The sequence below is a fragment of the Callospermophilus lateralis genome, chromosome X (assembly GCF_048772815.1).
Source record: "Callospermophilus lateralis isolate mCalLat2 chromosome X, mCalLat2.hap1, whole genome shotgun sequence".
Taxonomy (NCBI): domain Eukaryota; kingdom Metazoa; phylum Chordata; class Mammalia; order Rodentia; family Sciuridae; genus Callospermophilus; species Callospermophilus lateralis.
In genome coordinates, this window is record NC_135325.1 from 41,328,775 (window position 1) to 41,342,595 (window position 13,821).

Genomic DNA, 13,821 nt, shown 5'->3' on the forward strand with positions numbered 1-13,821 from the left:
GATGAAGGGGAATGAAAAGAAGAGAGTGGGGACATGAATAGGAAAGACAGTAGAATGAATCAGACATAATTTTCCTTGTTCATATATGAATACCCCACAGTGAATCTCATATCATGTACAATCATAGGACTGGGATCCTAATTAGAATAAGATAAAGTGTCAAAACATGCTCTACTGTCATGTATATGTAAAAAGAGCAATAAAAAAAGAAGACATACAAATGGCCAACAATTATATGAAAAAATGTTCAACCTTCCTAGCAATCAAGGAAATGCAAATAAAACCCACATAATTTCATCTCACTTTATTTAGAATGACATTTATCAAGGACACAAATAAAAATAAATACTGGCAAGAATGTGGTGAATAAAGTTGGTGGTGGGACTGCAAATTAGTACAAACACTCTGAAAAAGACTATGAACTTTCTTTGAAACACTCAAGAATAAATCTAGCCTAATACTCACTATCTAACTCCTTGGTATTTATTCAAAAGATTTAAAATCAACATACTATTGTGATACAGCCATATTAATGTTTATAGCAGAACAATTCACAATAGTTAAGTTATGGAACCAGCCCAGATACTGTAAAGAAATGAATATTTAAAGAAAATGTTTTATATATGCACAATGGAACTTTACTCAGTTGTAAAAAAAGTAGGAAATTGTATTATTTGCCAGTAAATGGATGAAACTGGAGAACATTATGCTAAGTAAATAAGTCAGCCTTAGAAAGTCAAGTGTAAAATGTTTTATCTCATATGCAGAAACTGAACTGAAATAAAGGAAAAAAGTGGGTGATCACATGAAAACACTAGAGATCAGTTTAGTAGTGGAAGGAATTGAGGACGAGAAAGAGGAACAGGGAAAGAGAGAAATTGTGCGAAAAAAATGACGAATCATATATAAATATACCATATTGAATTTCACTTTTATATATAACTGAAAAGCCATAATTTAAAATACACAATATATATGTATACACACGCACATATATAAATACACACACAAACACACACAAAAACACAAAGAGATGAAAGATCCGTGGAATAGAAGAAAGGGATAAGGGGAAGGGAGAAGGAAATGATAAGAGGAAGTACTGGGTACTGAATTAAAAAGAATTACATTTCACTCTTAAATGATTATGACAAATGAACCCCAATATTAGGCATAAATATAATGCACTTGTAAAAAATGTTTTAAGAATAAAAAATTGATGTGGCATTACACAGTAAGGAAATTATAGATAGTATATATATACTATATATTATATATATATAAATATATATATATATATATATATATATATATATATATTTCAAAAGTTAGAAGAATTTTTACAATGTTACCAAAAAATTGTAAATATTTGAAGAGATAAATATTTTAACCTAATTTAAACATTGCACAATGTATTCAGGTATCAAAATATCACATGGATCATAAAAATACATAATTTTTTATGTTTTATATCAGGTAAAAGTAAAGTTGATTTAAGAATAAATTAAATTGAAATGAAGATTCTTAGGAATGATTCTGTGCTTTTTTTAGATTCTATGATTTCTATTTGCCAACCATTCATTACAAGTCTGATTATATCCACTTTAGTTTTGTATTTTCTGTATTTTTGATGTTCTGGCATTTGGGAAGGTTACAGTCCATACTTAAATGTAGCACTGGACTAGGCTAGGATAATGTCTCTCATATATAAGCCAACCAATTCTGAATCTGTAGCCTCAATAATTTTCTTATCTAATTCTTATACACCAAAACAGGTATTCTGTCCCTAAATCAACACAGAACCAGGTACCAAGAATCTACAGACCACCTCTATAACCCAAAGCCCACTACAAATATTCCTACTAGTCAATATCCTAAAGTGTGTACCATTCCTTGCCTTATCTTTCCCACAGAAAACTCAATAAAGTCTCTGGTCTAAACTTTGCCTTTACCATCTCTTTTAAACCTGGGACTTCCCCCTGTAAACTTGCATGGCATGAAGTGACGTACCCTATCTGGGACTGTGAATATAATAAACTTTTTCCCTTTATACCTTGTTCTTATTTTATCCTGTGGCCATACCATATCCAATATGTACATTCTTAGAACAAGAATTTAGTATAAGTCTTTTTAAATATGTCACAGGGAAGTCTATTTGTTTGTTTCAATTATTTGTACAAATAGAATTTTCAAGCATTTCCAGGTTGGATCATGGACAAACTACATGCTTTGGTGGTGTCCAGTCTCTTTCTAGGACATTTAAAAATATTTTGCACATGAAAACAAAAATGCTTAATATTAAAAATAATATGGGGTCCACAAATTGATGAGAGATTTCAAGAAAAAATTATGAAAGACTGATGGATGCAAATGTCAAAATTTGCCATAATCTAAAATATGCCATCAAGTATTTGTGAAAAAAGTATAGTTAAACTTACTGTTGAACCTCTGAAGAAGGTTACATTTGACATACATAGTAGGTATTTTTGTTTTTTAAATTTTATTTCCAGAAATATAAGTCTTTTGTGAACTATGAAAACTGTACCTATCTACGTATCTATGTCTGTATTATATTTTATTATATATAATTATATACATATAAGCATTGCACAAAAATTACATTATTGCATAATATAATGCATATAAAATATTAAAAGCTATATACCTTATCAGTCTTGATCACAGAAATACCCACTACTCATGTGTAGCTAATAAAGAAAAATGAAATTTAAAAAAATACCCAGTATTTCATATCTAGTCATCTATTACTGAATACTTTTTCTCCTTGGATGTGGCCCCATCCTCCATTCTCATAAAGTTATTAATTTCTCTCTCTTTTTTCAATTTCCATCAAAATCAGACACACTATTTAATCCCCACAAGTTTCTGTCACTATCATAGTTTTTGTAGGTTGTTCCTTTTTCTTCACTTCTGTTTATTAGATAGTAATGTCTTCTACAGTTTAAACAATTTCGAGTATAGATTAGAGAAGAAAAACCTAAGAGTATGTTTATTACAGAAAGAGATGACACTCCATTCAGGTAACAAGGCAGTGATCTGTGATGCTGCTACTAGCCAAAATAGTACTTACACTGTGGGATATGCAGCTACTAATAAAATTTAGTTTAGTGATTCTTCTCCCTTATCATATAGTATTATGGTATACTACCATTAGGCATTGGAAAGGTTGTTCTAAATCTAAGGAAGCCTACTTATGCACAGCCAGAGTCAGAGATACAAGTAACAGAAACGGCCAAGCACAACCAAGACAGTGAATAAAGCAATTTTTTAGACAAACTTAAAAAATATCTTATCTATGAAGATTCCTATATAGATACAGAACTGATGAGTTTATACAAGCAATGACAACCCTGGAAGTAACAATGTATAGTAGTTGAAAGAAGACATCTTAAAGTTTTGAAGTTATATAGAGACTACAATAACTCTAAGAGCTTTGTACATGAATTGTGCTTCTAATAAGCAAGTCTTAATCCATTTTAGATTTGTGAATGGATAAGTAAATAATAATGAAAATAACAAAGAGTAAATTTCAAATGTATCACCACAAAAATTATAAGGCGATATGTCAAGATCATTGTACTGTCATGTGTAACTAATAAAAAAAATTAAAAAAAAGAAATAGGAAAAAAATTATAAGGCAGTGATCAATATGGTAATTGAATTAATTTGATCATTCCATATATATTACTATATATGATATATATATATATATGATATATATATATATATATATATCCATGTTTAATCCACAAATGTAATAGAATTATGATTTTTTTCAGTTGAAACCAATACTAATTTAAGAAAAGACATTTTAAAAAGACAAGAAAATCAATATTCAACAATTAGAATAAAATATATATTCAGGAGGATTACAAATTTAAGACTAATCGCATATATATATGCAAATAATATAAAGAACATTTTGAAATATCTGTATATCTAAAAGAAATTAATGTATCTTCTATAGAATCAAAGATTAATAGTAAAATAATGAGACACCACTGTTCAACATATAAATTCCTAAAAGTTTGTGAATTATTATATTCAAATACTGGTGACAGTTGAGGGTTCTACCATATCCCAGAGAGGCTTTGACTTGGTGATATCCCTTATAGAAAAGAAAAAATCAACTTGAAAGGGAGGCAGGGGGGTTCCTGAGTTCTCAAGCAGCCTGAGCCATATAGCGCGACCTCCTCTCAAAAGAAAAGAAAACGAAAAATCAGACGTTGGTGTAAGGGAATAGTTTCAATAGAAAGGGCCTGTTGTCAGGGGGCAGGGCCAAAGAACTTGAGGGGCGGGGCAGACAATGAAGAATGTGGGGCCTCCTCTGTGACGTTTGAGACTGTGCCAAAGGCTCCAAGTGCATCTAGGGATTAGGCAGTATTGGCCAGTCACAGCAATGCCATGACTGGGAAGCCTCTACAAGAGTCTCTTTTAGGGGATCTGGGAGGTTTTATCTATGGGGATCCTAAGTAGCAGGATCTTGCGATGCAGAGAAGCAGGTACCATAGATCCGCAGCAGTCTGAAGCCACAGCGGGTCCCAGTTACATATCTAGCAGTCGGAAGCGTAAGCAGAGTGGTGGGTATTGTTCGAGTTTAAAATCTGACACCGAGAAGTTTCAGGACCAGGGAGAAAATCTACAGCAAGTCTTCAGCACCAGCCACAGAAAAAAAGTTAAGATTACATCCAAGTATGCTTACCAAAATTTATTTTTGAATGGGGAAAACAGTGACATCAAAATCCGTGCTCTGGGAAAAATATGGTATTTACACAAAATATTTTTATATCAATCAAACTACTTTGCTGATATGTTTAGAAGTTCTTGGGAAGAATTGCACAAAGATATTATTGAACTGGATATTCGTGACCAGAATATAGATATCCAATCTTTGCACTTTGTACTAGGTTCATTGTATAGGGATGAGTATTTCTTAATAGAGCCCCTTCAAGTTCCAGGTGTTTTGGCAACATCATGTCTGCTTCAGGTAGAGGACTTAATTCAACAATGTAATGAAACCATGAAAGATACAATTAATGTGAAAACTGTATGTAGTTATTATGCAGCTGCAGAAACCTATGGGTTAGATTCTGTAAAGACAGGGTGCTTTGAATGGCTTCTTCACAATTTGATGACACACCCAAGTGCTGAGCTCTACAAAGAAATAGGCATAGAGCTTATGGATTTGCTCATCTCTTCCTCTAATTTACTAGTAATACAAAAGGAAATGGATATATACACAACACTTAAAGAGTGGATGTTTCTTCGTCTTAACCCATCTTGGAAAGGCTCAATGAAACAGCTTCTAAATAATACTAATAATTGGCTTTCCAGACACAGGGAATGTGGTGGCTATGACACTTTTCTTGACACAGAAGAAGGAATATCATTTAAACCAGTGTTTAAAAAATTGAGGTTTCAGCATATCATCTGTGACCTGGCCTCAACAAAAGTAATTGAACAAGATGGTCTAATACCTTCAGAGTGGTTGTCATCTGTTTACAAACAACAATGGCTTACCTTGCTTAAGGCACAACAATACAGGGAAATCGGGCCTCGAGACATTAATGAAACAGAACTTGAAGGATACAGCATGAGGTGTGGTAAAAGGATTATCAAAGATGGTAAATATTCCTGGAAGTGGTCAGGTTACAATTTTGGTTTTCCCTTACATGTTATTTTTAACAGCCATTATATAATTTTCAAGCAAAATACTTTCAGTCAGCTATATGAAGATTCTGCCTGCTTACAACCTCTACGAAATATTGCTTTCAGATTAACTTTGGTATATTTTGATGCTAGTGGAAAACTAAATTTCAGCAAAACAACAGGCTATAAAATACTTACTTTTTCAAAAGATGAGGAACAAGTGGTGATGAAGTTGGATAGCATAGTTCTGAACTTCCCTTTATATATATTCTGCAACTTCCTATTTATATCATTAGAAAATACAGAAACCTGATGATCTTATCAATGAGATCATATTAACATTTTGAAAAATTTCCATGCTTCATTTAATTTAATTTAATTGCTTTACTGTTAATACAATTTATATGATCAATAAAACAAATGAAATATTCTAAAAAATACAGTAATATAACAAATGACTATATTTCATCTTCATTTTATTTCCATGCATCTGTGGATTAAAAGATTTAATTCCAAGAAAATACTTGTCAAACCCAAGGATATATGTGGTTAGCACCTGTTGGTTTTCATTTTCTATCTACAACAAAGCTCCAAATAGAAATAAAAGTCTATATTTGCAAACAATCTAAACTAAATTAGCTGGTTAGGTTAATTTTACCCTAACTAGGGTGGAGACAAAATAAAGAATTCTCTCCTTTGCTGAACTGTTGTGAAAATGTGAATTTATTCACAGTAATATTCCAGAAGGGAGTCAATTATCAGGTAAAACCTGAGAGTAGCCACTCTGTTTCACACTATATAATATAGTGTTTTAAATAATTAAACAATGTCAGATTTAACATTATGTACTACAAAACTTATTGCTATTTTACAATTAGTCTGCCCCGTTGCCCATTTTTTCTATGGTTTAGTAAACTTGAAAGGCTGATTATAAATATATAAATATACATATATATGTAAATACATGTGTCCTATAATTACATATTGCTTTATTTTATATAACAACTTCATGTTATATAAAAATAAATACATGCAAAAATATACATGGGTATACACATTTACATTTATACATGCATATGTATATTAATATGATTGTTAAAATGAGAGAATTTTTGAAATGATTAAACAAATACATACTTTAAGTGAAAATGACTTTCAATAATAGCAGTTCCTATGAATATCAAGATATGAATAATTTCAAAGTGTCCTGTTATTTTCTCTATTTGTGCTTAATTTGGTTTTCTTCTCTTTTTAATTTATTTTAATTGACAAATAATTGTGTCTGTGTGTGTGTGTGTGTGTATATATATATATATATATATATATTACTATATATATATATATATATATATATATTACTATATATATATATGGTACAATGTGATGTTAAGCTCTATGAATGCAATATAAAAGATTCGATCAAGATAATTAATATTTATCACCTCACCAACTTACAATATATTGTAGCAAGGACATTAAATATTTATTCTTCCAGCAATTTTTAAATATGCATGTTTTAGCCAGAATGTGTGCTAAAAGACCCAACAAGAACAATTTTAAAGAGGCAAAACTTTTTTGGGGGCTCAAGGTTTCAGAGGTCTCAGTCCATAGACAGCTGCCTCCATTCCCTTGAATTTGAGGTGAGGCAGAACATCATGTTAGAAGAGTGTGATGGAGAGAAGAGGCTCAAGATATCACACCAGGAAGCACAGAGAAAGTTCCCCTCAAGGACAAAATATAAGCCCCAAAGGCATACCCCAAATGACCCACCTCCTCAGGCCACATGCTATTTGCTTTCAATGACCATTCAGTTAATCCCTATCAGGGGATTAATCCCCAGATTAGGTTAAGGCTCTTACAACACAACCATTTTACTTCTAAATCTTACTTCATTGTCTCACAGTTTTGAGTTTTGGGGGAATACCACATATCTAAACAACAATATTCCATCTCTGGCTCCCAAAACTGCACACTTATCTCAAAATGTAAAATACATTTAGTCCATTTCCAAGAATTCCCATAGACTTAGCAATTCCAGGATTGCTCAAAAAGTCCGCATCCAAACTCTCCTGTAATGCTCAAGGCAAACTCTCAGTATGAGCTCCTATAAAAAGCAAAACAAAGTTACATATATCCAATATATAAAGGCAGAGTAAACATTTCCATTCCACAAGGGAGAAATAAAGATATAGAATGAAGGAATGGGACCAAACCAAGACCAAAATCCCCTGGGCAAACAAGTTCTGTAGCTCCACATCTAGCATCTGGGACACCTGCTATCCTGATGTTTTTTCCAAAGGGCTTGTGTGACTCTACCCTATGGCCTTGCTGGTTGCAACCCATATGACCTCTCTCTTGGCTTGTCTGCTCAATTCCTGCAGATTTCCTTGGAATACTTCCCATGTCACTGGCATTTATTTTACTTTTTTTTGGTTTCCATTTTATTATTATTTTTACATGACAGTACAGTATATTTTGAAATATTACCTATACACAGAATAAGTATAACTTGTTCCAATTAGGATCTCATAATTGTGGATGTACTTGATGTGTAGTTACCTTGGTTGTGTATTTAGAGGTGAGGATAGGAATGATATGTCTGATTCACTCTACTGTCTTTCATATTACTGTCCCCTCTCCCTTCCCTTCATTCTCCTTTGTCTTGTCCAATGCACTTCTAATATTCTCCTCCCTTGTTATGGGTTAACATCCACATATCAGAGAACATTCTCCATTTTGGGTTTTGGGGACTGGCTTATTTCATTTAGCATAATGGTCTCTGGTTCCATGTAACCGGAGAGTTGTGGCAAATGCCATAACTTCATTCTTTTGTATGGCCAAGTAATATTCTATTTGTGTGTGTGTGTATGTATATCACATTATTTTTTCCATTCATTTGTTGTAGGACACCTAGGTTTGTTCCATAGCTTGGCTATTGTGAAATGAGCTGCTATAAACATTGAAGTGGCTACATCATTATAGTATGCTAATATTGACCTCTCGGGTTTAAATCAAGGAGTGCGATAACAGGGTCAAATGGTAGTTCCCTTGAAGTTTTGCAGCAATTTGCAGTCCCACCATCAATGTATAAGTGAGTGAACCTGTTTCACCACATCCTCCCCCACATTTTGAATTGCTTTTAATCTTGATAATTGTCATTCTGACTAAAGTGAGAATCTCATTGTAGTTTTGATTTGCATTATTCTAATAACTAGAGAGGTTGAACATTTTTTTCATATATTTGTGGACTATTTGTTTTTCTTCTGTGAAGTGCCTATTCAGTTCCTTAGCCTATTTATTGACTGGGTTATTTGTTTCTTTCATGTTATTTTTTTTTTAGTTCCTTGTATATCCTGGAGATTAATTGTCTGTCTGAAGTCATATCATTAATATGCCCTCTGTTCACATTCTTGATTGCTTCCTTTGCTGAGAAGATTTTTAATTATATAACATCTTACTGATTCTTGATTTTATTTTTTGCACATTATGAGGCTATAGAGGAAGTTGGTTCCTAAGCTGACATGGTGGAGAGTTCAGCTTACTTTTTCTTCTAGTAAGTACAGAGTCTCTGGTCTAATGCTTAATTCCTTGATTCACTTTTGAGTTTTGTGCAGAGTGAGAGATAGAGGTTCAATTTCATTCTACTACATATGAATTTCCAGTTTTCCCAGCACCATTTGTTGAAGAGGCTACCTTTTCTCCAATGTATATTTATGGTGCCTTTGTCTAGTATGAGATGACTGTATTTATGTGAGTTTGACTCTTTGTCTTCTAATCTCTTCCATTGGTTTTCATGTCTGTTTTTGTGCCAATATCATGCCATTTTTCTTACTGTAGCTCTCTAATATAACTTAAGGTCTGGTATTGTGATGCCTCACATATCAGTTTACTTGCTAAGTATTGCTGTGGCTATTCTGGGCCTCTTCTTTTTCCAAATGAATTTAATTACTGTTTTTTTTTTTCTATTTCTATGAAAAATGTCATTGAAATTTTAATAGGAATTGCATTAAATCTGTATAGCGCTTTTGGTAGGGTGGACATTTTGACAATATTAATTTTTCTTATCCATGAACATGGGAGATCTTTTCATATTATAAGGTCTTCCTTAATTTCTTTCTTTAGTATTCTGAATTTTTCATTGTAGAGGTGTTTCACCTCTTTTATTAGATTGGTTCCCAAATATTTAATTTTTTTGTGGCTATTGTGAATGGGATAGTTTTCCTGATTTCTCTTTCAGCTGATTTGTCATTGATGTATAGGATTGCAACTGATTTATGGATGTTAATTTTATATCCTGCTAGATTCCTCAATTTATTTATGAGTTCTAGTAACTTACTTGTGGAGTTTTTTGGTCTTTGAAATAGAGACTTATGTCATTAGAAAACCGGGATAGTTTGAGCTTATCTTTTCTGATTCACATCCCTTTAATTTCTTTCTTTTGTCTAATTGCTCTGGATAGGGTTTCAAGTTTTATGTTGAATAGAATTGGTGAATAAGGGCATCCCTGTCTTGTTCCAGTTTTTAAAGGGAAGGCTTTTACATTTTGTCTATTTAGAATAAGGTTGGCCTTGAGTTTAGCATATATAGCTTTTACATTGTTGAGATATATTCCTACTATCTCTAGTTTTGCTAGTGTTTTGAGCATGAATGGATGCTGGATTTTGTCAAGTGTTTTTTTCCTATTTAGATAATCATGTGATTCTTATCTTTAAGTCTATTGATGTGGTGAATTACATTTTTTGATTTCTGTATGTGGAACCAACCTTGCATCTCTGGAATGAACCCCACTTGATCATGCTGCATTATATTTTTGATATGTTTTTGTATGTGAATTGACAGTATTTTATTGATAATTTTTGCATCTATGTTCATTAGGGACATTGGTCTGAAGTTTTCTTTCCTTGATGTGTCTTTGGTTTTGGTTTCAGGGTCATACTAGCTTCATAGGATGAGTTTCTTCCTTTTCTATTTAATGGAATAATTTTGGGAGTATTGGTATAAGTTCTTCTTTGAAGGTCTTATAGAAATTGGCTGAGAATCCATCTGGTCCTTGGCTTTTCTTTGTTGCTAGCACCTTCAGTTTAATTGCTTCACATTGATTACATTTTCTATGTCCCCATGATTCATTTTGTGTAGGTCATATGTCTCTAGAAACTTTTTAATATCTTCAAGATTTTCTATTTTATTTAAGTATAGATTTTCTAAGTAGCTTCTGATTATTATTTGTATTTCAGTGGTGTCCATGGTGATATTTCTTTTTTTCATTACAAATTTTAGTAATTTGGGTTATCTCTCTTATTTTCTTTATTAGTGTGGCTAAGTGTTTATAAATTATGTATATTTTTCAAAGACCCAACTATTTATTTTTTTTAATTTTTTTTGAATTTTGTTGTTGTTTCAATTTCATTAATTTCAGCTTTGATTTTAATTATTTCCTGGCTTCTACACTTTTTTGTTGATTTGTTCTTCTTTTTCTAGGACTTTGAAGTAAATTTAGGTTATTTAATTTGTTACTTTCTATTCTTTTATATATGTGCTCAATGCAATGAACTTTCCTCTTAGAACTGCCTTCATACTGTCCCAGCAATTTTAATAAGTTATGCTGCTATTCTCATTTAACTCTAAGTATTTTTTAACTTCATCCCTGATTCCTTCAGCTATCCTTTGGTCATTCAATAGTGTATTATTTAGTCTCCAGATGTCAGAGCAGCTTTTATTGTTTATCATGGATTTCTAATTTTATTACATTCTTATCTAATAAAATGCTAGGTATCATTTCTATTTTTTTATTTGCTGAGCATTGATTTTTGGCAAAAGATATGTTCTGTTTTAGAGAAGGATCCATGTGATGCTGAGAAGAAATTGTGTTTAGTTATTGAGAAATGAAATATTCTGTATATGTTTGTTAAGTCTAAATTGTTAATTGTATTTTTTTTTTTACTTCGCAGCTTCTTTGTTTAGTTTTTGTTTAGAAGATCTAAAGAGTGGTGAGAGAGGCATGTTAAAGACACCTAGTATTATTGAGTTGTGATCTGTTTGATTCTTGAAATTGTGAAGGTTTTGTTTGATGTATGTATTTTTCCATTATTTGGGGCATCCATATTTAATATTTTAATGTCTTGTTGATGTATTGTTTCTTTAAGCAGTATAAAATGATCTTCTTGATCCCTACTGATCAAATTTGGCCTGATGTCCACTTTATCTGACATGAGGATAGAAATCCCTGATTGTTTCTGAGATCCATGTTAATGACATATTTTTGTTTTTTTTTTCCCCCTTCTTTTACCTTCAGTCTGTGGATGTCTTTGCCTATGAGGTGAGTCTCTTGAAGACAGCATATTGTTGATGTTTTCTCTTGAAGATAGCATATTTTGGGTCTAGTTTTTTAATCCAATCTGCCACTCTTTGTCTTTTTTTAGATGAGTTGAGTCCCTTGACATTCCATGTTAATATTAAGAAATGATTTTTATTCCCTGTCATTTTGAGTTATTTCTGGTTTTAAATTTGAATTAGTTTCTCTTTTATTTGACTTTCCTTTATTGTATTTTTTTCCTTTGCTTGTTTTCACATTTATTTTTCATCTCTTCCTCCTAAAATATTTTTGCTGAGAATGTTCTGTATTGCAGGCTTTTTGATTGTGAATTCTTTTCACATTTTTAATCATGAAAGATTTTTATTTTATTTTCAAATATGAATCTTAATTTTGCTGGGTGTAGTATTTTTGGTTGGCGTCCATTTTCTTGCAGAGCTTGGTAAGTGTAATTTCATAACCTTTAAAATTTAAGGGTCTGGATTGAGAAATCTGCTGTGATCTGTATACATTTTCCTCTAAAATAATCTCTCATTTGTCTCTGGAAGCCTTCAAAATTTTATCCTTATTCTTTGTGTTGGGCATATTCATAACAATGTGACTTTATGTGGGTCTGTTGTAATTTTGTGTATTTGGGGTCCTATTATTGTAGAGGATAGATGAGGCATGGCACCAAATATAGCAGGCAACAGTTTTATTTGGCTGCAGCCAGGTTCAGAAGGTACAGCTTTCTCTGTAATCAATTAATCCCCTGAACTCTGAGTTCAGGTAGTTTCAGAACTTTATGCCTAGCTGTAAGGGGAGGGACTCAGAATTTCAGTCTGCAGAAGTTCACACTAAAGCAGCTTTTTCTTTCACTGTTTTGGGCAAGTTAATCCTTCAAGGACATTGCCTGATAAGGGGAGAGCTTCTTCTCCCATTTCTTCCTTCTGCCTTCCAGCTGTTACCATGGAGCCCGATTGGTAACTTATCTTATCTTAGAAATGTAGACATTTCTGTGAAGCTCCAGCTCAAGGCCAGAGGCTGGCTTTGGCTTTGTTAAATGATTTGTCTTTTTTTTTTTTTTTAAACACACTTTGCATTTGCAAACACACTTCTTCAAACTACTATATTGGATAAATATTTTTGAAATACTAATAAATGGGCATTCAGAACCTGTAGTGCTGATTCTTCCAGGCCAGTGGGCAAATAAAATAGAGCAACAGAAAAATAGAAAGTTTACCTACATTGAACTCTTTTGTAGAAACTCTTTTGCTGATAGTCCCAAAATCAATTATGATGAAGATTTCTGGAGAAGCTTAGTTAAGATTTTTTTTGTGTGTGTGTGGGTGCCACTACACTATAAGATTCCTGGATTTGGTTTTCCATTTTATTCTTAAGGTTTGGAAAATTTTTAGATACTATTTCACTGAAAATATTGTACATTCCTTTGTTCATATCTTTGAGGTTTCATCTATCCTGATAAATCTTACATTTGTTTTTTCCATGGTATTCCGTATTTTTTGAAACTTTTGTTCATGTTTTTTTTAACATATTTTCTCCATGGACAACTTTCTAGATTATATATTGTGTCTTATTACCTAAAACTCTTGTCTTCCAAGTGATCTAATCTGCTGGTGATGCCTTCTAATGAATTTTTATTTTGCTTTATTGATTCTTTCATTTTGAGGATTTCTGGTTTTTTTCTTTTTTCCCCAGAATCTCTGTCTCTTTATTGAAGTGAGTTTTTCCTTATTGTATTTTCTCCCTTATACCATCTTTTACATCTAGATCAATTTAACTAGGACATTCTAAACTCTTTATCATTTCTTCCAGTATGGTGTCAATTAATTCTGTTATTGAAT

At 32.2% G+C, this 13,821-nt stretch overlaps 1 protein-coding gene across 1 annotated transcript; it reads left to right on the forward strand.

Annotated features, from left to right (window-relative positions):
- The first annotated feature begins 4,477 nt into the window (after nucleotides 1–4,477).
- Nucleotides 4,478–5,980, forward strand: LOC143638518 (germ cell-less protein-like 2). The gene has a single exon (XM_077106435.1). It carries the CDS (start codon nucleotides 4,478–4,480, stop codon nucleotides 5,978–5,980), a length of 1,503 nt encoding a protein of 500 aa, XP_076962550.1.
- Nucleotides 5,981–13,821: the final 7,841 nt, after the last annotated feature.